Consider the following 24,013-nt stretch of genomic DNA (forward strand, 5'->3'; position numbering starts at 1 on the left):
CTGTAGCCCAGCCTGGCTAGAATAGACATGCTGACGAGACATGGATCACCACTCCATCCTAAACCGGGGGAAGATGTCTGGGCCAACAGATGGAGCCTCTAGAAGGAACACTTCAAGGGCAGAAGTCACCCACACAGTCTGAGAGGCTCCCTGATGACTGCATCAACGGTGGCGGTAGGTTCACAACATCCTAGCTAAAGGACAAAACAACTGGTGGTCAGCCTGAAAAACACTCAAGGAACACTGCAAACACAGGGTAAGCTGTATTTATGTATTTAGGAGTATGCATCTATTCATACATGTGTGAATATAATAAGTGAATGGAGAGAAGTCATGAATTTGAAAAAACAAAGAGAAGTATATGGGACTTGGTAGGAGGAAAGGCAATGGGAAATGGATGTAATTATAATCTCAAAAAATAAGATAATTTAAAACAAAATTATAACTGATTACAGCAGGGGCAATTGTGAAGGTTCTGCACAGCTTAACAGGATAAAGGAGCCTGAGCAACTAAATACAGTCTCATTATTGAACACATGAAAAGCTCAAAGGTAACTTCCATAGACATATGAACTTCCCTTTTGTGTCTTGAGACAGGGTCTCGCTATTATAGCAAGGCTGACCCAAAACTTGATCCTCCTGCCTCTGCCTCTTGAGCGCTGGGATCATGAGTGCACTACCACAGCCATCACAATGTACAGCTTAATTCTTACACAATATGGCGGTAAGGAAGCCAGAATCAGGGCTGGAGAGATGGCTCAACGGTTAAAAAGCACTTGGCCTTTCATAGTGCTCGAGTTTGCTTCCCAGCATGCTAAATATGTTCATAAGCACCCTCACTGCAGCTTCAGAGGGTCTGAAGGCCTGTACAGGAGCCCACAAGTACAATAAAAGATGAGCACTTGAAACATAAAAAACCACCACAAAGGTAACTTCATGACCAGTGTACTAAAAACTCAACACAGGGGTCTGGAGAGCTTTAGAACACAGGCTGATCTTACAGATGTCCTGATTTCAATTTCTAACAACCATCTCTAATAGGATCTGATGACCTCTTCTGGTGTCCAGACACACATGCTGGCAGAAAACTCATTTATATAGTTAAGGGTGTGTGGTGTGTGTGTGTGTCTGGCAGGGCTGGAAGAAATTTTTAAGAGTTTCTCTGTGTAAGAGCTGTGGAGTTCCTGGAACTCACTTTGTAGACTAAGCTAGTCTCAGACTCACAGAAATCTGCCTCCTAAGTGCTGGGAGACACACTTATGTAATTTAAAATTTAAAAACCCTATGGGCTGGCTGGGAGGTGGTGGTGCACACCTTTTAATCCCAGCACTTGGGAGGCAGAGGCAGGCGGATTTCCGAGTTCAAGGTCTACAGAGTGAGTTCCAGGACAGCCAAGGCTACACAGAGAAACCCTGTCTCAAAAAAACAAAACAAAACAAAACAAACAAAAAACAAAAAAAACTATGGGCTGGAGAGGTGGCTTAGCTGTTAAGAGCACTGTCTGCTCTTTTAGAGGTCTTAAGTTCAATTCCCAACAACCACATGGTGGCTCACAACCATCTGCAATGGGATCTGATAGCCTCTTCTGATATGTTTGAATACAGCTACAGTGTACTCACCTACATTAAATAAATCTTTAAAAAACAACAACAAAAACCTAATCCAGGCAACTCTGAGCCGTATACATCTTATGCTCTCAAGGCCTCTTAACCCTTGTGCTATGATCTATGCTTAAAATATCTTTTAGCCAGGCAGTGGTGATGCATGCCTTTAATCCTAGCACTCAGAAGGCAGAGACAGGTAGGTGAATCTGAGTTCAAGGCTAGCCTGGTCTATAGAGTGAATTCTAAGTCAGCCAGAGATACAAAGATACCCGGTCTTAAAAAAACCAAACTGCAAATAAAGTATATTTTAATAAACTCAAACTTTATTGCTTTTTTGGGAAGGATATAGGGAGGGTAACTGAAGAGATGGCTCAGTGATTATAAACCAGGTTTCAGTGCCCAGCATGGTGAACATGACAGCTCACAACCATCTGTCACCCTCTTCTGGCTTCTACTGCCACCAGGCATGAATGTGAATAGACATAGGCAGATAAAACACCCATACACATTAAAAAATTTAAAACCTCAATTTAAAAAGGAAGAAAAATTGTTAACAGAATACAGGGCAAACAAATTATTACCTGATAGTAACTGTTCAAACAGAAAAATCTATTTTGTGAGCCATTTTTGGTCACAGAGTCATTTCTGGGGTTAGAGAACTAATCTGCTACCTTTTAGAATCCATCCCCAACTATGGTATGGTTCTGACCTCTGACAGTAATTAAACTTGTCTATTATATTGCAGATTGGAAGTAGGCACAATTTTGTGTCTGGCTACCTCCTCACCCATAGATGCAACTACATTCTTCACTCAGTCACAACAGTATCAACTATTTGCCCATTCTGTTGGTGGATGTGGGATTAGTGCTGGCAGGTACAAAGGGCACTTTCTGTTGCTAAGCCAATGTGTTCATAGTTCTACAATGGAGCATTTCAAAATATTCACAGACAAAACTCCCAAATACTTGCCACTGAGCCCAGTACATTGTCTTGTGTCTCATGTAGCTCTCTTGCTCCTGGTTTTGACTTATGGTGGGGTAGCCCTAGAGAACCCAGGTAGTGCTACATCCACCTGTTAGGCATGTGGGCCAAATCTGAAGGCAGAGCCCCAGGCTGGAAGATCAATCACCTCTGGGGGACCTCAGCAAGCTACAGGCCTGTCCTGAAGGGACAAGGACTCCAGAGCAAGGAGCTAAGGCACTGCTGGCATCAGACTTCTGGCCTGTGGACTGGGGTTCTCATGACCACACCAAGAACTAAGATATGCCTATGGCATTCATGTAGATGGAGAGCTGCCCTCTCTTCTCCATGGTACCATGTTAGGAGAGGGCTAGCGGTAATGAGAGATTTCTCAGCAAAGCTTGAGGAGGAGTCAGAGACCACACTTCTCTGCAGCTCACACAGAACCCAGGAGTCAGTAACTTGCTTGTGCTAGTCATACAACAGTAAATGAAACTCAGAAACCAAATTCCCCCATCCCCACCTTTAGACCAATGTCCCAAATACAAATGTAAGTAACCTTTCCCTACCAACTGAACAGCAAACCTGGGTCCTGTCTGCCCTTGGTATCAAGTCTCCTGCTACTTGGTAGCCCCTAGGCCCTCCTCTCCCTAAGGTGTGAAAGCAATACCACCAACTCAATTTCCTGAAAATAAGTGTGAGCTTTTAGCTGGGTGGCAGTGGCACACACATTTAATACTAGCACCCAAAAGGCAGAGGCAAGCGGATCTTTGAGTTCAAGGCTAGCCTGGTCTACAGAGTTCCAGGATAGCCAGAAATAGAAAAACCCTGTCTCAAAAAAAAAGAAAAAAAGTGAGTTTGACCAATGGCCATAAACGGTAGACACCACAACCAAGACACCACAACTTAAGAGAAATGGGCGACCCCTGCACAACCCCCACCATCCCTGGTCCACAGGCACTTTCCCAAGGGAGCACCAACTAACCTGACCTCTGACATGTGCCTCAGGAATTGCTACCTAGTATCACTTATAAGCAACCTGGTTTCTTGTCTCTTACACTGAAAAGTAATTTTTTCTAGTTATTTGATACATTCACCAACGACCTACATGGGATTACCTTCAGTAAGTGACACAGACTCTCATCTTCTGATTCAAAGTAGCCACCTGTGGGGCAGGATTCTTGTCCAGCCTGTGGCATGGCTGGGGATCCTCCACAGCCCCTTCCCAGAAAGCTCATCTTTCCAGGCACAGCTGCAGGCACCTCTTGGGATGATTCAGCCTTCATATGCAAGTGCACTCAAGGTAAACCCTACCCCAGTCCTGGGATGACCTTCATGTCTCCACAAAGGCCACAGTAGCACAGGGGACAGGAGGTGGCATTCTCTACCCTTCCAGAAAGGCTAGGCAATCCTTGATACCATGAAAACTGGATAACCAGGACAATACACTGTAGTTAGTGGCTCTCCCAGGTCTAGCAACACCCATGTGACCAGGCTGAAAACAGCAATGATTTGGGATCAAGAAGCCAATTTAACCAAAGTGTGACAGGGTCCACACCACTGGGTGGAGGGGCTTCTGGTACAACAGAGTCAGCTCACAGAGGAATGTCCTTTGAGGGCCCAGGTTAGTTTCTTACCTCCTCTGTTCGCCAGTCTTACAGGCAGAGATCAGACTTTAAATCACACAGGTTCAAGGATCAGCCCCATTTTGCTCCTGTATAACCACTGAATGTGAATGAAAGAACTCACTGGTGCCTCATATGAAGCAGGTGTTCTGACTTCTTGGATGGCAATACTGAGGGTAGAGGAGGCTCAGTGACTTGCCAGATTGCAGACCTGACCATGAAAAGAGGCCTTGCTTCCTAGATCTATCTAGCCTTAGACTGCAGTACAACCAAGAGGAAAAAATAAGGAGGGAACTTTATTTAACATTACATCTGGGACAGGGAGGAGGGCAGCTTCATTTGGTGATGGTGTTCCTGCAGGGAGAAGAGGACAATGAGGGATGTGAGACTGGAGAGGGGGTGCAGTGCCCTGTCCACCCCAGGCAGGCTCCTACTCACGCATTCATGCTCTTGCCACTGCCACTGAGCACGATGTACGGTGTCTTTTGGGCCTTCTGCTTCTCCTGGAGCAGTGCCACGGTGCCCAGGGGCGTGTCACTGGAGCTCATTTTCTTCAGGAGCTGTGGGGCCACAGTAGGTCAGAACAGGGGGAGTACGCCCAGCATACCACACAGTACCCAAAAATGCAGAGCCCCCACTTCCCTCCGGAGACCTACCGCCTCTTCATCCAGCTTCTTCATCCGCCGCTCAGTCTTCATCTTGCCTGAGCCCTTTCCATGGAAGCGGTGAGACAGCTGCCGGAATGCCTGGGTACAGAGCATGGGCAGAAGCTTCAGAAGCCAGGCTAGGCCAGAGCCACGCGTCCACTGGAAGCTTCCCAACACTGACTAGGAGTGCTGAGTCACCCAACCCAGGATTAGACTCCACAAATGGTAAACAGAGAAGAGGCTGGGCCAAGGATCCAGACCTGCACACCTTAAGGATGGCCCTGGGATACATGGGTCATGTGTGTAACCTGTGTGCTAAGAATCCAAGGTGAGCCTGCCTCTGGGAGCTGGGTAAACCCAGCAAATGTGGAATCAGCATATATAGCAGAGATGGGAGGCCACAGAGGAGTCTGGATGTTGCCCCCAATGATGGACACACTCAGGGCATAGGGCTTCAGCTATGGCAGTCAGCACAGGTGTAACCTTCCTGACAGCCTGCAGAAACTGCTATACTTGCCCAAAGTCAGCAACAGAGGCAGAGTTCACAAGGCCCCGAATGATGGGCAGTCAGGCCCCTGCACTCCTAACTGGCAGGGGAGTGTCTCTGGCTATACCCTGACCTAGTCACCTGTGGTCTGACCATCTCCACAAGTCCCTGCTCACCTCCTTGGGAGTCAGTTTCCTGCCCGTCTCATCCACATACTCAATCTTAACATCAGGCTTGTAGCCATCTTTCTCCTTGAAGTCCTGGGTGAAGCCTCTGTACTCCTCCCGTCGGCTGTACTTGTCATCAATGGCCCTAGACCAAGGCAGAGGGGCTGAGGGTGAGCTGCCTGCTACCTACCCCATGTTCACAGTGGCTCCTGCTCCATGTCCATAGCCACACTTACATCTTATCCTCGATGCAGTACACTGCTGAGGGCAGTGACTTATTGGGAGCCTTTACACGAGCCACCTTTTGTACTGTGGTCTCCAGCAGTCCTAGGGACAGAGAAGTTGTGATACCCAGCTTTATATGGGTCCCTCAGAGCCCTGCTACATCTTTAAAGACATGAAAGATCAGTCCTTCCCTAAAGAGGCAGTCCAGCTGGGATCTGGACCCCAGTGTATTCAGTCTAGCCCACTTCAAGAGTTCAGCCTTAAAGGCACAGAAGAGGAGCAGACCTCCTACCCTGCAGCAGAGAAAGGCAGTGAGAGGCTCTGGGTTTAGGGAGCTGCTTGAAGCCCTGAGATTGAGGGGAAAAGCAACAGCGGAAACCCAAGAACACCATGCAGTACCCATAGGCCCCCATCCAGCCATTCCCTGCCAAAGTACCCACACTGCCAAAGTTCCCACTCTGGGCCACACCTTTGTTCTGACACAGGAGCAGGGCAGCAGCCAGTCCTCTGTTCACAATGGGCTCCTCATCCAGGATGGTGGTAGAGGAAGCAGAGAACTAGAAGTGAGAAAAGAGAGAAATGTGATCATCCCCACCAGGTACTAGGCTGTGGGGCCAGTTTTAACTGATTCCCAGCTGGCTCTGGAAGAGTTAGTGCCCCTTCTATGGATGGGTGGAGGCTCTCGGGCACTGGACTAGCCTGGGTCCCCACACCCATGTCCCATCAGAGCTCACATCCTGATGTTGCTTCTCCTCATCCAGGTTGACAGTGCTCCAGCCAATATTCTCTTCCCCATCTGATTCAGAGCCACCATTGGCCGAGCGCTCTTCATCCCTTTCAAAGTCCTGGGACCAGAAATCAATGTCAGAATGGGCAGCCTCAACCCTACCTGCTACGTTTAAGCACTAGAACCAAAAGTCACCAGCCTAAATATAGCAGTCCAGGAGAACAGTTGACCCACCATGAGCTCCTCCTGCTCCTCTCGGTTGCCAGCCAACCCATAGGTAGGGATCTCCCCCAGAGTGCGGCAGAACTCAGAAGTAGCATTGAACACAATGGTCCCCTTCCTCTCAGGATCCTCTTCCTCCTCCCAGCCACGTTGGCGAGACTCCAGTTTCTTCACAATCTCCAGCACCTGGGGGAGGCAGTGGCTGTGGGCAGACCCGAAGTTTCTGGGGGTGACCCACAGATCCTCCCTCACGGCAATAAGTAAGCAACTCCCACAACCCACAGTGGGTCTTCCAACTGGGCTCCATTTCCTCTCTCTCCAGCCTCTGTAGGTTCACTCTGTCCAAACCCAAATGGCTCCCTACTGCCTATGGAATCAGTACCACACTGAAGATATACCAATGGAATCTAAAGACCTGATCTTAACCTGCTGTTAAGCAAAGGAGACTTCTGAGGGTGTGTGGGCACTGCCTGTAGTGACAGCTTCACACGCTCAGAGACAGGCCCCACATCCCTCCCTGCTCAGCCTCACCTTCTCCCCGCTGTCTCGAAGCTGCTGTAGCTGCTGCAGCTGCCGCAGCCGGCGCCCCTTCTCCAGCTGCTTCTGCAGCTCGAGCTCTGCTTCATCTTCCTCCAGCACCTCTGGGGACTCTGATGGAAGAGCTCCCCCATCCTCTGGTGGAGATAGGGAGGACACCTGCTCACACTGCTGCCTTGGCCCACAGACTCACCCCACTCCATCAGCCAAACCCGAACCTTCATCACTGATCTCCATGTTCTCTACTCGAGTGTCATCTGATGGTGGCGGCTGGGCCACAGGGTCCTTCTCCTCATCTTCAAGGGCCTCCTCCACCTCAGGAACTCGGCGCCGACCCCGGCCCCGAAGCCTAGGAGAATGACACACTTTCAGTAAATGGTGTCTCCTAAGCTGGCCCAGCCCCTAATACCCACTACTGTGTCCAAGCCAACCTGGATCCAAAGTCCCCATCCTGAGTCTGGTCCCCAAGGGGCAGCAAGTCATCTGCCCGCATTATCACCTCCTTCTCCTTCTTTCGGATTTTCTTTACTCTCCGTTTGGTCTTTTTGAAGGTCACCTTCAGAGAAGAGCAAAGCACTGGTATGGAGCATACTGCCCCCTAAGTCCTGAAAAATAACTAACTCCGTGTTCTTACTATTCCTTGCAGCAAGCCTCTGAACATGGCTGCTGGCATCATCATTCCTCCACATGGGTGCCCAGGCTCAGTTAAGTGACTCACCCAAGGCTCAAGCTGTCTTGGTAACAGAACTGGAACATACTCACCCAGCGCTCCCTGTTCACAAACACTAGCATACTTCCTTGGGCTGCCATTTACAGCTTACCCAGGAACTGAGCTCTGTGTTAACACTCAGCCTCCCATCACCCCCACCTCCACCCCCAAGTGCATATTGGCAGCTTGTGACCAGAAGTGGTAGAATTGTCCCATCACAAAGCAAAGAGACTCACCATCTCCTCAGGACTGAGGTACTCAGAGGCAAGCCTGGGCCCTACAGAGCTCAGAGATTGAGCCTGCAGCCGTAGCTTGGTCCGGATTTCTTGTAGCTCTCGTTCCCTCAGGCCATCGGCCATCCCACCCTGCTCCAAACGGAAGGAGCGTGGTCTCTCACCCTCCAGCTCCTCATCATACTTGGCCAGGATAGAACGAGGTTTTTGCTGTAAGACAAGACGGTGGCTGGGACCTAGGCCAATTCTTGAGAGCCATCAAACTCTAGATTTCTTAGCAAACCCCATCTGCCTCAGCTGCTGCCCCACAGGCAAACCTGTGCCAAATCGTCCACACTTTCATCTTCCGCATAGGGCAGGTAGTCAGGTTTCTTTTTCCGAAGCTCCACGTTCTTGTCTGCCCGCTCCTTGTCCACCATGTTCACATTCACCAGCACATCCTCCCCCTCCTGCAGTACCCCTGAGATGGCAGAGCAGAGCCAGCAGTCACCACCTGTCCCACCTCAACAGTGTCTAGTCCCATATAGAATAACCAGCTCAGCTCACCTTTGTCCTTAAGGGTGAGAACCACAGTCTGTCCTTCTTGAAAAGAATCGATGGCATGTTCCACTGTGAGGCCTTGCAAATCCCGGGCACTGTACAGGTCCTACAGAGAGAATGCCCAAGTCAAAAGCTAGAGTCACTCAACTCTGGGATGCCCACAATTAAGCTAGTGTCTACCAGATATTCTCTGAAAGCTGGAAAATCACCTGCCGCCTCTGCTCAAATTCCTCCTCCACTAAAGTGCTCACACCAAACTCTTGGTCCATCTCCTCTAGTAGCTTGGCCTGTGGCAAAAGAAAGCATGGCCAGGAACCTCATCATCAGTGCCCCCAAAGCCCAAGATGCTACCACGTAGCTATACAAAAGGACAGGCTTTTCAGTGAACCATGGAGAACCCACATGTCCCTGAGCATAGACCACCCCTGGCAATTGCCCTATACTGCCAGGCTCTCTCACCCGCTTTTCTGCCAAGTCCTTCTCTTTCTGTAGCTGCCGGCTTCTCTCTATCCAGGCTGCAGTATCATCGAGCCAGGGGTCATCCTCCCCCAGTGTCTTTATTTTCCTGAGGAGGAAGACACTTAGGAGGGAACCCAGATGTGTTCTCCCAGCCCAACCTAGGAATTAGGAAGCAAGCCTCTGTCCTTGGCCAGGAAACCCTCACCCCAATTTTTGGTTCAGCAAGCGCTTTTCCTTGGCAGCTGCCAGCTTCTCCCGCAGCTCTTCACGCTGTCGCAAGGCCATGGGGTTGATAACATCGGCTGCCACGGGCTCCTCCTTGGTGCCCGCCTCTGGAAGGGGGGCCCAGACGTGAGGCTATGCTTGCCCATGGCTGGTGGGGAGAGGAGGGAGCCACTCACCCTGCTCCTTCCAGCTGGGAGGGCCAGAAGGGGCCAGGAGAGGGCAAAGAACCCTTTCACCTCCCTGCTCCTACCTTATCCCCCCACTTTTATCATTCCACATGGTATGACAGGAATCCTTCCTCTATGCAGAACTTCTCAGATCATGTGGGGCTTTTTTTTTCCCGTTTTCTGGTATCTATGTTTGTACTAACACCACTCAGACCGACTACAGCAACTGCATATCCCTTAGCCTGTCTACAGCCAGGATGCAGGACCCAGAGAAAGCACCTCTCAGATCCCCCCTAAAATACAAATCAGAGTCTTGGCCCTCTGATAAAATATACACAAGGCCACTAAATGATGTTGCCTCTATGTGCTAAGACCTACTGTCTTCCCATTAGATGCCCCTCTCAGCCCTCTCCTCCACCTGGCACTCACCTTTCTTAACAGCATTGACCTCCAAGGGCTTCAGCCCCAACTTTGCTCGGAGTTTACTGAAGACAAGAGACAGAAGTATTAGGGTCTATCTGAGAAATGGGGCTTGACGTACATTACAAGGTGAGACTGGGCGGTCCTGAGGACACCAGGCACAGGCCCTCATCCAGATCAGGGAACTCTTAATTGGGGAGATTCTCCTTCCTCTTGGGTCTTATAGCTCCTCTGGTTGGCTACCTGACTCATCTGGCCCTTCCAACTCTTAACTGGCTCCATACATGATGAAAAGGTCTCTGTAGGCTGCCCTAGGTGCACCCTCCCTCAGAGGAAAGCAGAACATATGGAGCTAGCACTTACTTGGTCTCCTCGATGCTAAGTGATGAGGCATCTCCAGAGCTGATTTTAGAGCTGGCAGCTAGAACAATAAGAAGAATGGCTAAGGGACCCATGAACCCAGGACCAAGAAGCAACACTGCTGGTCCAGCTGCAGGGTCAAAGGCTAGGGCCCCGCACCAGCACCTGGGTGAACGACAGGAGAAAACAGCAGCCTTCTTTTCCCAGATCCCTCACAGTTCCTACCCAGGCCCCGGGCTGGAGGACCGACTCTCCCAATACCTCCCTTTCTGACCCAAGAGTCTAGCTTTCTGCTTCCCTCACTGTGGCAATCCAGATCGCCATACTCTACCTTCAGCCTCCACTGTCCTGTCTGCTCTTGTTATGATAAAGTTCTGTCAAAAATCAAGGACTACCTTCACCATGAACCCCTGTTCAATTACTAACCAGAATTAAAACTCTACCTTCAACTGCACAGCACTGTTCACCATTTCTGACACTTTCTGCCCATGGCAGATGTGTACATGTGGCCTTCCCCAGCCCTGAGCAGGCTAGATAGATCTTAAGTGTTTGCCACAGTTGGACCTTAACAACCCAAGTGGAGCCAGCTCCACAGAAGCAGACTGCCCACTGAGCTTGCTTTGCAGCTCAATCCAGATGAAACAAATCTGTGGACTCTCCCTATATGAACACAGTGCTGAATATTAAACTTCGAGCCTAGATCAGAAATGTCTGTCTTGGGTTCATCCTCTTGCACCCCATCCTTTTCATTTCCAGCCCCCCTTTTACATAACCCAGTTCATCCATGGCTGCTGGACAGCTACGTGTACATAAACAAGTACATAAATAAATAAGCAAGCACCCATCCCACAAACAGAAGAGAACTTCAATAGCATACAGAGGACAATGCATCAAATTTAGCTCTCCCAACTAGGCCCCACCAGGGGGGCATCTTCTCAACTCTCCCTGCCATATTCAACCGCTGCTGCAGCTGATATCTTCTTTAAACCCAACAGTTCCTTTCCCCTCCACCTAGGTGCCACCCCACTCTCCGTTGGAACTGTCAAGTCCCAAGTCTCCCTCCTTCCAACTAGCAGATTACTTTCAAGAAAACTTCTTCTTCTTCTTCTTCTTTTTTTTTTTTTTTGGTTTTTCGAGACAGGGTTTCTCTGTGTAGCCCTGGCTGTCCTGGAACTCACTCTGCAGGACCAGGCTGGCTTTGAACTCAGAAATCTGCCTGCCTCTGCCTCCCAAGTGCTGGGACTAAAGGCGTGCGCCACCACCGCCCAGCTTTAAGAAAACTTCTGATCTGGAGACTGGACATATGGCTCAGTGGTTAAGAGCACTTGCTGTTCTTACGGAGGGCCTGGGTTTGGTTCTCATAGTCATCTTAATTCAGTTCCAAGGGATCCAATGCCTTCTTCTGATCGCCACCGGCACAGACACAGGAAGGTAAAATACTCAAATGCATAAAATAAAAATAATCCTTTGTTTAAAAGATCTGGTTTTGTGTAATGTCCTACGGTGTATAACACTGTTCAGCAATTATCTCTTTGCATAGAGCCTATGACCTGACTGTGGCTTTCCTGCCACTGGCTACTATTTATGCTCCTCAACATGTTCCTCTGCCCACAACTGAACTACTGGAATTTATCAGGTTCTATTCCCAACTCTCATTCTCACTGCACATGTTCTAAGGCACTTCTTTGGTTTCCTGAATACACATCAGCCCAAAATCACTCTATCCCACTTTAATTGTAGGGTTTCCCATACACATCAACCTTAAAGTTCTCCCAAGACTGTGTCATTCTCCCCTGCCTCAAATCTGCTTCTCTTCTAAACTTGGTTCCAATAGATGACACCACCATTCACCAGGCCAATCAGACCGAAACTCAAAGAGTACTTTTCCTATTCCTCGTCCCTCACATTCTCAGTCTTGGCACTAAAAATTCTGTTAATTCCACTTCCTAAATACCTGTTCAATCTGTCCACTTCTCTCCGCCCCACTGCATGGACTAACATGCACACCATTACCCCTCACCCGGTTGCTTGGACCTCCCTCCTGATCTCTTGATCTCTGGTCCTACTTTTGACAAGCTCTCAACCCAATGATCTTCATAAAATGTCATGCAAATCATGTCACTTCCTTACTCAAATCCTTGGCTCCCTCTCATCCTCATAACAAAGCCCAAATTTCTCAACAGGGCTTACAGAACAGGCGGCTTGGTGTTCAGACCCAAGCCCATTTTACTGCTTCATGTCTCTGCAATGAGCCCAACACCATTCATCTGTCTGTGCATGCTCGTCGGTCGTTCCACCTCATTCACCCACCCAATGCATTACTGTGAAGTGCCAGAAACACGGGGGAAAAAGAAGACTCCTGTCTTCTTGAAGTTAAACGTAGAAAACTCAATGTTTAATCCCAAACACCCGGAGGGAGTCTTTAACGAGAGGCAGAAGGCCCTCGAGGTCATCCAGCTGCACCCTCAGTCCTGAGCACCCCAAGACCCTGCCCCGCCCCCGGGCTCCGCCCCGCCCTCACCGGCCTCATAGCCTTCATCGCGCTTCTCCCGCTTCACGCGCCGCTCCGAGGGCTCCGCTTGGCTTCGTTCGCGACCGTGCGCGCCGCTGCGGGCCTCGGCTTCAGCCCCGCGCCTCCCGCTCCCGCGCTCACTCCCACGCTCGCGGCTCCGCTTTCGTCGTTCGCCGCCGCTGCTGCCGCCGCCGCTGCTCCGGTGCTTGTGTTTCTTATGCTCTCGATGCCGGGGCGGCTGCTCAGTAGTGCCCCCGGTCCCGGCCGCAGCCGTTGTCCCGGCTGCCTCCTTCTCTCCACGGTGCTTCTTTGACGACCCCATAATTAGGTCGTCCGCCTGGAGCCGGGCCGCTACCCGAGCCCAGACGACGCAAAATGGGAACACTTCCGGGTCGCGCGACCTCCCCGCTCCTGTTGCCGGAAACTAAGAGGGGCTGTTTCCGGGGCCTGCCTGGGAACCGCCAAAGGCTCTTGGGAGAGTGCGCGTTTCCGCCTGCCAGGTACTGGTATCTGGGCACGCGCGCCTGCAGAGACTGCGGAATGAGCTTTCTCGCTCCGGTTAGACAGTAGTCCTAGAGCTGTAAGAACTTTAGAGTGTTACTGGGTCGCCATCTCCGGAGCTAGAAGCTTTCCCTGCCTCCTTCCCGTTCCACTCTGATAGCCTCGTGGTGCTCTGGGCCTCAAGTCTCTCTGTGGGCAGCCCCCCCTGCAGTGATTGTCCTAGTAAGCTCCCTGGTGCTGGGGCTCCATCCGGTGTTGGGAAAATACTTTGCTTTCTTCGTGAGCGAGATGCCAGCTCTAAAGGCCGAGCCTTGCAAACCCCTTTAAGCCAGTATTGCCAGCGAATGCTACCGTCATCCCACGTCCCCTGGACTGATGGATTGGGCCTTTTTAACTGGGCTCTGGAGTGCTAAGGGACGCTCTTGGAATTTGTGCCTATAAACCCGGTGATACTGAATACCGGTTTATCATTATTTGTTTCTAGTTTTCTTTTTCTTTTTTTTTTAAAGGTAGGTCTTTATATCCCCGGTTGGTCTAGTACTTGTTAGCCCTGGCTGGCCTCAAACCCACCACAGTCCCTCTGTCAACCTCCCGTGTGCTGGAATTGCATGGCCACTCCAGTCTTGAGTGCAAATTCGGCACATTTGTGCAAGTACGATGCTTTTTTTTTTTTCCTTTCAGTCCAGCCTGTTAGCTGTGTAGCCCAGGCTGGAATTACATGCGTTTCCAGCCTTTTCCTGGGTTTCTGTTTGATTGATTGCTTGATTTGGTTGCTTTGTTTTGGGCTTGAGTAGAGGGGGTTTTTAAGTTAAGGGTTCACACACTCCCTTCTGACAGTCGTTGTTCCTCTCTGGGCTTCTGGTGTAGCACATCTCTGGTGTGTTTTGGTGTGGGGGATGGGCCCTGTTAAAGGTCCGCTCCAAGGCAGAACGTCTTCAGAGGCAGGCCAGGTCCTTGATCGCTAAGATTTCTAGGTATGTTGGAGAAAGCATGAAAAAGCCTCAGCGGATTCCTTTGCAGGTGGTCCCACTCCTCAGAGGCAGACAGCGTGCTTGTTGAGGAGGAGGTGTAGCCTGGGTTTCCAGGCTGTGGGGGAAACAGCTCAATCTCGGCCACTCTCCAGCCTACAGCCAACTCCCCTCAGAAATCTCACACTGTACTTGGCCATAAAGCATTTAATTTTTCTCTCGGGGACTGTGCTGTGGGTCCAGAGTTGGGGAGGGGTGTCTTCCAGGCTGGCTGCTGGTTGATTCTGTCTTTGGGGGGCTCTGAGAAGATGTCTCCATTTCGCCTCCAAATGACCGGTGGCTCCTTAAAGACACAGATGGGGGCCAGTGGGCTCCACAGCACCCTGTTCCATACCCAGTGCAGCATTTCACCCCGGGGGTCTAAATCTAAGTCCTATACTTGGTTGCTGTGTAACTCTGAAAACTGCCCACCCTCCTCCAGCGGTTTGGGGGTGGGTGGGTTGGTTGGTTGGTTGGTTGGTTGGTTTACTGTGAAGTGAATCCCTTATAATCTTTGCTCTGTACCAGATTACTTACTCTAAGGTGTAAGAGACAGCCTGAAGGGTGACAGAATGGCACCAGCTGCTTGGCTTACCTTGCTCAGAGTTCCAGACTACTTATTTGTTCCTTTGTCTTTAAGTAAGATCCTACAGTGGTCTCATTGGAAGGTGGAGACAATCACCCTGGCCCACCTTCCTGGGTGACGTGAAGAACACTGGAAGGATAGCTTGTCCCACCTCACCTGTGTTTCCGGGGTATGCCCTCTGCCTTGCCGGCCTCAGCCAGCAGCTGTTCCTCATCTACTCCAAATGCTGACAACACCTGGGAGAAGCGCCGATTTGCAGTGAGCTTGGCGTTGGTCTGATGGGAGAAAAGAAAGGTTCCTACCCTTCACCAAGTGACCCTGCTGGGGTCACTGTGGGTCCCAGGCCTTCTGGGGAGAGCAGATGCGACCCCACTCCAGCTTTGCTTCAGTACACGCTTGTCGAAGCAGCTCCATTGGTGGTAATGGTGGTGGGCCCGCTGCACAGCTGTTAGCCTCACCTGCATGACCTGCTGAAACAGGAAGGGTCGGGCCTGCACCCTATGCTGGATGCCTTGGAGCTCTGCTTGGTACTCAGCAAAACGCTGTCGTTCCTTGCGCCTTGAACAGAGAGATAGGACAGGCCTCTGAATAGACACTTCCCAGGCTGAAGCCTGCTGGTCTTCCTTGAAGCTTATTCACATAAAAGTTCCCCTGATACTTACAACGGCATTATACTCCCATCCCAGCCCTTTACTTCTTGGGTGGGATTACCAGGGTGGGGGGTGTTGGCCCCATTTTACTGCTGGCTCAAGAAGGTGGTGGGGACTTATTCTAGATTGTAGGATTAAGCACCTGTCCTGGGTTTAGGCTATGTACATCCAGGGTTTGCCCAACCTTCTGACCACACCCAAAGGAGGGAGCCTGTCCTGGCTTCCACAGCCTCCCATCTGTCAACCACTTCCCCTTATACTCCTCCTTTTGCCGCTTTGAGGATGCTGTGTATCGTGTGATCTGGGGAGCCTTAGTTGAGTCCACTTGCCTTCACTACAGCAGGGTGGGGCAGTGCGCCCAGGTCCCTTATGCCTTCTCTGTGTAGACAGCTTAGAAGGTGACAGGAACCAACCAATGGTATTGCAAATAAAAGAACATCTCCCAAAACTGGGTCTGGTGGTTAACATTTGAGAAACTGAGGCAGGAGGATTGCCTGAACTCAAAGCCAACCTGGGCTGTAGTAAATTATAGACCAGTGTGGATTGCAAGATGAGACTATAGAAAACAAAGAAAGATCTGGGCTGCCCTGGAGAAAGTTTTCCTGTTTATAAAAAATCGGTGTGAGAATGTTTAGATGGCTCAGCAGGTGAAGGTGCTTGCCACACTTAAGGCTGGCAAGCTCTGTTTGAGCTCCGGATCCTATAGAGTTGTCCATTAACCTCCATATTAGTGCTGTGGCATGAGCTCACTTTCCCTCCATGTGATGTGCATCCCTGCAATCCCAGCACTCATCAGGCAGCAGTGGGAAGATCAGAAATTATCCTCTGTTACATACTTCTTGGCCAATCTGGGCTACCTGAGACAACATGGCTGCTCAACCAGCCCAGGGTTAACGGGTGTGTCAGTTACAGCACATAAGGTATATATATGTCTAGTATGGAGTGGCAGAACCTACAGGCAAGCTGAAAAGGATAACCAGACAAAGCCTGAAACTTGTGCTAGGCTCTCAGGCATGTATGTTGGACCCCTGTGAGATAGCCCTCCCATGCTTGGCCAGGTACCAGGGAAGGAAGCATCCTCCCTGGAGGAGAAGAAAAAAAAATCCACTGGGAAAACCACGCCAGGATCACAAGCTCCATTAAGAAGACTTTTCACTAATCCTGAGAGACTTTCTGAGGTTACAAGTGTAGAGGCAATCTTGAGCGGTGAGGACTCTGCCTTTTGCATTATGTCCTGTATATTTTTCTTTCTTTTTTTCCATTCTTTTGTGGGTTTTTTTTTTGTTTGTTTTGTTTTGTTTTGAGACAGCTGTGCAGCTGTCACTGTACAGCTCTGCCTGGCCTGGCCTGGCCTGGCCTGAAATTTGCTGTGTAAACTGGGCTGGCCTTGAACTCAAAGAGATCTACCTGTCTCTGCTTCCTGAGTGCTGGGATTAAAGGTATGCGCCACCACACCCGGCTAAGATTTATTTAGTTTATGTATGTGAGTACACTGTCGCTGTCTTCAGACACACCAGAAGAGGGCATGGGATCCCATTACAGATGGTTGTGAGCCACCATGTGGTTGCTGGGAGTTGAACTCAGGACCTCTGGAAGAGTAGTCAATCTCTCCAGTGCATGCAAGAAAATATTTTTCTTACTGTATAGTTTTTGTTTTGTTTTTGAGATAGGGTACAAGCTAGCCTGGAATTCCCTCCAAGAGCTAGGACTAAAGGTGCTTGCCTCTTTGCTAGCCAGTTTTCTTCTTTTAGACAGGGTCTCTCACTGAACCCACAACTCACCAATTTGACTGGCTGGTCAGCAAGCCTCCCAGGCACTGGAATTATGAATGTACACAGTTGCACCTGGATTCAGGGTTTTTCTGTGTAGCCCTGGCTGTCCTGGATCTCACTCTGAAGACCAGGCTGGCCTCAAACTCAGAAATCCGCCTGCCTCTGCCTCCCAAGTGCTGGGATTAAAGGTATGCGCCACCACTGCCTGGCTGTTGATATTTTTAATTAAAAAAAAAAGAAGAAGAGGGCTGGCAAGGTGGCTCAGCGGGTAAGAGCACTGACTGCTCTTCCGAAGGTCCTGAGTTCAGATCCCAGCAACCACTTGGTGGCTCACAACCATCTGTGATGAGATCTGACGCCCTCTTCTGGTGTGACTGAAGACAGCTACAATAAATTACGCCGGAGCGATTGAGGCTGGCAGAGGTCCTGAGTTCAATTCCCAACAGCCACACACATGATAGTTCACGGCCATCTGCACAGCTACAGTGTACTCATACACATAAAATAAATCTTAAAAAAAAAAAAAAAAAAAAGAATGGATGCTAAGGATTTAGCTCCAGTCCTCATGCACCAAGCACTCCACTGGCTAAGCCATCTCCCATGCCCCTATTTATTTAGGTTTGGAGACTGAATTGAGCTTTGTAGTCCAGGCTCGCCCCAAATGCACAATCCTCCTGAATGCCAGGATTATAGGCACATACCAACATGCCATGCTTGTTTTTGAAACAGTCTGGCTTTATTGCCCAGGCTGGACTCAAATACCAGGCCTCAAGCCCTCCTCCTGCTCAGCCTTGCAGGTAGCAGGGATTGTGTGTACACTACTTATGCCCAGCTTCTCGCTGGCTATCTTGTCTTTTCTGTTAGAAAGGAAGTCTATGCCTTGAAGTTCATGCCAAAAAAGGCAATAAAAAAAAAAAAAAAAAAAAAAAAAAAAAAAAAAAAAAAAAAGCCAGGCAGTGGTGGCGCATACCTTTAATCCCAGCACTTGGGAGGCAGAAGCAGGCAGATTTCTGAGTTCGATGCCAGCCTGGTCTACAGAGTGAGTTCCAGGACAGCCAGGGCTATACAGAGAAACCCTGTCTCCAAAAACAAAAACCTAGTTCCAATAGATATCAGTCAGCCCTGCCATTCCAAAGTAGGGGATGACATTCCTCCCTGCCACAGTGTCCCCAACGTCCCTTCTACTGTGTCTCTCCTCCTTGGCAACCCTGAGTCTTCTTGGTAAAGTTGGACAAATCTTCTCATGGAGAAAAAAAAAAGCGTTTCTCTCTGGCATCTGCCAAGGAAGGTCTGCCTGGGCCCTCACCCTGAAGAAGAGTCTTCCTCTCATGCACCTGCCACCTGGAGGATGGGCCTTATACTCACTTCTTATTAAAGACCCAGTAACAACAGGGCATGGTAGCAGCTGTTTGGAATCCCTGTGCTTGGGAGGCTGGGGCAGGCAGATTGCCACAGATTTGGGCAGCCTGAGCTACAGAATGAGACTTATCTCAAAAGAAAAAATGGGGTGGGGGTGAGGGCGCTTCAGGATGGCTCAGTGAGTAAAGGCGCTTACAGCTCTGCCTGAGGAGTGGAGTTCAGTCTCCAGGACCCACCTGGTGAAAGATGACTCCTGCAAGTTGTCATCTGACCTACATACACATACTAAAAAACATGCTTAAAAAACAGTGCCCTGCAAGGAGAAATGTGTCCTTGGAAGACATAGCACTGTAAAATTACCTATGAAAAGCCAAGCAGGCATGGTGGCACACCCCTTTAATCCTAGAATTGAGGAGGCAGAGATAGAAGGATCTCTATGAGTTTGAGGTCAGCTTAGTCTACATAGTGAGTTCTAGGACACCCAGAACTACATTGGGAGATTCGATCTCAAAATATAAATAACTTTAAAATAAAGCTGAGATAAGATTGACTGTGTGTGGGTGGTCTGAGTCCTGCCAAGACCCTTGGTGCTCTGCTGCAGCCCATGAAACATCTTCCCACACATGAGCCAAAGCAAAGCAAGAGCGGACAGGAACCGATAGGTGTTCAGGTCAAGGCTTAACTCTCTGCCTGGTTTGGGTTTTTTGAAATGGGGTTTCTCTGCTTAGCCCTAGCTGTCCTGAAACTCACTCTGTAGACCAGACTGGCCTCAAACTCACAAAGATCCTCCTGCCTCTGTCCCCCAAGTGCTGGGATTAAAGGAGTATGCTTCCACTGTCCGGCCTCAAGTCAATGACTTAAATGACTGGTTTGTTTTGTTTTGTTTTGGTTTTTGGTTTTTCTAGACAGGGTTTTTCTGTATAGCCCTGGCTGTCCTGGAACTCACTCTGTAGACCAGGCTGGCCTCGAACTCAGAAATTCGCCTGCCTCTGCCTCCCAAGTGCTGGGATTAAAGGTGTGTGCCACCACTGCCCAGCTAAAATGACTGTTCTTAATCATACTATCTATGTCATAAACTTGAGCCATTGCAGGGACTGTCATATGTCCTTTCACTGAAGAACAAACATTAAAACATTCAGCTAGTGTAGCAGGTAATCTAACAACTGCCAGGGCTTACTCTGCTCTCGGGCCTTAGTTCTTCCTCCTTAGTTCTAGGTGAGTATTGGTACTACCTAACTCATAGCCCATTAGGAAGAGTTGTTTGATTCATGAATTTGCTCCCAAGAAATAATAGTCTTAGGTTGAGAGTAGTGATACAAAGCTGTCATCAGCACTAGAGTACAGGAGGATCAGTCACGAGGCCCTTGATCTGTATAGTGAATTCCAAGACATCTAGACTATCAAGATGAGTCCATATCTCAAGAGAAAAAGAGCGCCGGGCATAGTGCTGCCTTGGAAGGATCTCTGTGAAAGCCTGGTCTACATATGGCATTCCAGGCCAGCAAGGGGTGCATAAAGAGACCCCATCTCAAAAAAAAAAAAGAGGGAGAGGGATGATAAAAATGGAAAGCTAGCTGGGCGGTGTTGGCGCACGCCTTTAATCCCAGCACTTGGGAGGCAGAGGCAGGCGGGTTTCTGAGTTCGAGGCCAGCCTGGTCTACAGAGTGAGTTCCAGGACAGCCAGGGCTACACAGAGAAACCCTGCCTCAAAAAAAAAAAAAAAGGAAAGCTAGTGAAACACATGGTCCAGCAGCCCATGCTTATTAGTTGTCTCCAGGACTGGAGCCCCTGGAGAATCAACTCTTTCTAAAATCTTCAACATTAAATAATTAATAATAATTATTATTATCTAATAAATATAATTCAATCTATATTTATTTTATATGTACAAGTGTTTAGTCTGCATGTGTGTAAAGTGTATGTGTACCACATTTGTGCCTAGAGTTCACAGAGGCTAGAAGAAGGTGTCAGATTCCCTGGAACTGGAAGTCATAAAGGGTTATGGAATCACTATGTGGAACTGAACCCAGGTCCTTTGTAAGAACAACAGGGGTTCTTAACTACTGAGCCAACTCTCCAACACCTCAACAATATTTCTTTGACAGCGTCTCCTTGGCTGGCTTCAAACTCAGAGCAGTCTACCTGCCTTTGCCTCCAGAGTGCTGGGATTAAAGGTGTTTACCATCATGTCCAGCCATCTCAATTTTTATAATAAGCACATCTAGCACCATGAAACCAAAAAATAGTATTTAAAATCATGACTGTGTGCAGAATACTTTGGGCTTAAGGATATAATACCTGAAGGGGTTACTATTAGTAGCTGGATGATCTTGACCCAGCCCGTTCTCCAGGGGCCTCAGCATCTTCATTTGTAAGGTGAAGCTAAGTGGCCTGGCCTGCCTGCTGTGAGGCCCTGCAGCTTGATGACTCCCAGCAGTCTCCCCTGCCTTGCCCTCCAAAGCCTGGCTTCCTACCTCAGCTCCTCTAGTTTGCGTTGAGGCGCCAAGGCCCCTCTGTTCTTTCCAGGTGTGTAGGCTGCCAGACATCGAGCCACCTGATGCTGCACTTGCTGTTCCCGAGCTCTGCGTATCTCAGCCTGCTGCCTCTCCTTTGCCTGCTGCTGTTCCCAGGCCAGAAGCAGGTTTCTGGTGAGAAAAGGGGGGATGTCCTTAGGGGATCAGCAGCTTCAAGGAGGCCAAGGTAGCATAGAGGAGCATGTAATCCAGAGGTGAGGGACTGTGGGAAGAAGTATGTGTCTTCAAAAGCCCAAGTCCTGGGGAACAAATAGCATTTGTCACAGAAGCTAGGCTTTATGGAGCAGCCAGCCATAGGCCTTTCCCCGCTTACTGTTCAGCAGTCAGATCCACTTTTCTTTCTTTCTTTCTTTGGTTGGTTTGTTTTTTTCGAGACAGGGTTTCTCTGCATAGCCCTGGCTGTCCTGGAACTCACTCTGTAGACCAGGCTGGCCTCAAACTCAGAAATCCGCCTGCCTCTGCCTCCCAAGTGCTGGGATTAAAGGCGTGAACCGCCACCGCCTGGCACAACAGCCAGTTCTTAACATTTGCCCCAGGCCTCCAGAGAATTGTAGAGCTCAGCCTAGGACTCCCAATCCCTGAGGAGCTCAGCGGACAGCCTGGGACCTTTGCATTGCTCATGTTAGCTTCCCAGCAGCTGTCTTTGAGAAAGGGCCAGATCTCTAACCACTTTACTTGACAGCAGCTAGGTTAATGCCTAACAGCCTGAGGCACGTTCATATGGCTGGACAGTCATTTGGTTGGATCAATGTGTGGGAAAGAAAATGTTGAAGGGATCTATCTCTGCAAGAATAGGTGGGCAAAATAACAGAACAGCAACTAGACAGACCTGGAATACTCTTCCCAGGTACTATGGCCAGTTTCTTCTCATCAGTCATGTGTTTATTGAAATGTCATTTCTTTCTCCCAGAAAGACATCTCCTTTTTAGGAACCCCTATCTCTAGCCACATACATTGTTCATTTCACTTGTTATGCCTCCCTGGTTGGCCTCCAACTCTCCATGGAGCTAAGAATGGCTCGTGCCTGGACCTGCAGAGTGCTGGGAATTACAAACTACACCAGCACGCTGGGCGTAAAGTCTTCTTAACAGAAAAAAGACTGGAATATCACATGCTCTTATTTCATAAACCATCCATCAGTAATCACAGCATGACACTGATGGCAGACGGATGAACCAACAGACCAGAAGGCAAAGCTCATAAATGGTGCGTTGATTTCCCAGAGATGCAAAGGACTGTGGAGGGAAGGAAAGTGGCCTCATAAGTGTGTAAGAAAACTGGCTATCTCTCTTAAAAGAATCACAGTAGACTATTATCCCATACAGTATGCAAATACCCACTCAAGTGGGTGAAGCATTTAAACATAAAACCTGGAACTGCAAACATGTTCAGGTTGTTCTAGGCAGGTGGATCTCTGTGAATTCAAGACCAGCATAGTCTACAGAGTGAGTTTCTAGACAGCCAGGACTGCACAGAGAAACCTTGTCTCAAAACAACAACAGAAAAAAAGTGCTCAGAATGAAAGGGGAGCACTCCATGATGTTGGCCTGGGCAGTGACTGTTTTTGAGTATTTTTGGTATATGTGTAGGAAAAAGTCTCTACATACCAAAGGAAACAAACAGCACCTACAAACAAAACACTACTAAAAGATAACCCAGTTTGAAAATAGCAGCTGTGAGGTGGGAGGCCCCGCTGTTGAAGCCTTGCCACACATGCCTGAGTTCAAGCCACAGGACCCATGGATAAAGCCAGCTGTGTGTGCGCACATCTGTAATCCCAGCATTCCTATGATGAGAAGTGGACAGAGATTTGACTCACAGGCCAGGGATCCTAGAGTATACAGCATTCTGGCAGAAACAAGAGAGACCCTGTCTCAGAGTGGTGGGAGAAAACCAGCTCCTGCCACTCTACATACAATGCCCATACTCAAACAAAATAAATTTAAACCAGAAAATTGTCAAAAGATCAGGCATGGTGATATAAACCTGTAATACTGGAACCTGGGAGGCTGGGGCAGGAGGACTACAGAAAGTTCAATGCCAGTTAGGGTACATAGCTAGTACCAGACATGGTAGTTCTGGCTAAATAGCAAGAATTTTTCCTAAACAAAACAACTGACAAAAAATAGCCACTGTCAATAAGGGTTTGGAGAACCCCACCCCTATGCATAGTGGGAATATAAAAACAGTACAGAAGGGCTGGAGAGGTGACTCAGGGTTTTAGAGCACGTGTTGTTCTTCTAGAGACCCAGGTTTAATTCCCAGTACCCACATGGGGTGTCACAGCCATCTCGGCAACGCCAATTCAGGGGAACAGATGCCCTTTTCTGACCTCCCTGTGTATGAAACACACTCATGATACATACACATGCACGTGGTGCACAGATATAAATGTAGCCAAAACAACCATACACAAAATAAAAATAATCTCAAAAACTAATTTAAAAAATATATAAAACAAGCAGGGTGTGGTGGCTTATGACTTTGATCTCACCACTAGAGAGGCAGACACAGGTAGACCTCTGTGTTTGAGGATAGCCAGGTCTCCAAAGGATACCTGTTCCAGGATAGCCAGGGCTACAAAGAGAACCTTGTCTCAAAACAAACAAACAAAAACCCGGGCAGTGGTGGTGCATGCCTTTAATCTCAGCACTTGGGAGGCAGAGTCAGGCAGATTTCTGAGTTCGAGGCCAACCTAGTCTACAGAGTTCCAGGACAGGCAGGGCTACACAAAAAAACCCTGTCTCGAAAAACCAAAAAGAGAGAGAGAGAGAGAGA

The 24,013-nt window shown here is 49.0% G+C and overlaps 2 protein-coding genes and 1 long non-coding RNA gene across 3 annotated transcripts in view; 1 reads left to right on the plus strand and 2 right to left on the minus strand.

Moving 5' to 3' along the window:
* Nucleotides 1-4,464: 4,464 nt before the first annotated feature.
* Nucleotides 4,465-13,247, minus strand: Sart1 (spliceosome associated factor 1, recruiter of U4/U6.U5 tri-snRNP). The gene is made up of 20 exons (XM_031389280.1): nt 12,836-13,247; nt 10,318-10,375; nt 9,964-10,019; nt 9,348-9,474; nt 9,143-9,248; nt 8,893-8,970; nt 8,690-8,789; nt 8,461-8,603; nt 8,147-8,353; nt 7,633-7,757; nt 7,420-7,550; nt 7,196-7,338; nt 6,677-6,850; nt 6,450-6,560; nt 6,185-6,272; nt 5,727-5,817; nt 5,500-5,635; nt 4,846-4,935; nt 4,628-4,749; nt 4,465-4,543 (listed from the first exon to the last, which is right to left on the minus strand). The coding sequence occupies exons 1-20, from the start codon at nt 13,146-13,148 to the stop codon at nt 4,525-4,527; spliced, it is 2,418 nt and encodes an 805-aa protein (XP_031245140.1). The 5' UTR covers nt 13,149-13,247; the 3' UTR covers nt 4,465-4,524.
* On the plus strand, nt 13,071-16,018 carry LOC116103385. The gene is made up of 2 exons (XR_004123467.1): nt 13,071-13,326; nt 14,975-16,018. It is a non-coding gene; the product is annotated as an uncharacterized LOC116103385 (long non-coding RNA).
* Nucleotides 14,488-24,013, minus strand: part of Tsga10ip (testis specific 10 interacting protein) — a 15,465-nt gene continuing 5,939 nt past the window's right edge. Inside the window, exons 5-8 of the mRNA XM_031389281.1 lie at nt 21,176-21,346; nt 15,379-15,478; nt 15,077-15,195; nt 14,488-14,638 (exon numbers count right to left, since the gene is read on the minus strand). Of these exons, the coding sequence (XP_031245141.1) occupies nt 14,503-14,638; nt 15,077-15,195; nt 15,379-15,478; nt 21,176-21,346 (526 nt within the window). The 3' untranslated portion in view covers nt 14,488-14,502. The remainder of the gene's footprint in view (nt 14,639-15,076; nt 15,196-15,378; nt 15,479-21,175; nt 21,347-24,013) is intronic.

This window comes from Mastomys coucha, unplaced genomic scaffold, assembly GCF_008632895.1.
Source record: "Mastomys coucha isolate ucsf_1 unplaced genomic scaffold, UCSF_Mcou_1 pScaffold21, whole genome shotgun sequence".
NCBI classification, from domain to species: domain Eukaryota; kingdom Metazoa; phylum Chordata; class Mammalia; order Rodentia; family Muridae; genus Mastomys; species Mastomys coucha.

Bases quoted from the DNA above. Each gene is read 5' to 3' on its own strand.
- Sart1 (XM_031389280.1), bottom strand. From the start codon at position 13,148: ATGGGGTCGTCAAAGAAGCACCGTGGAGAGAAGGAGGCAGCCGGGACA. The intron at 4,936-5,499 runs GTGAGCAGGGAC...CTCTGTACCCAG, and splicing joins GGAAACTGACTCCCAAGGAG to GCATTCCGGCAGCTGTCTCA. The intron at 4,750-4,845 runs GTAGGTCTCCGG...GTGGCCCCACAG, and splicing joins AGAAGCTGGATGAAGAGGCG to CTCCTGAAGAAAATGAGCTC.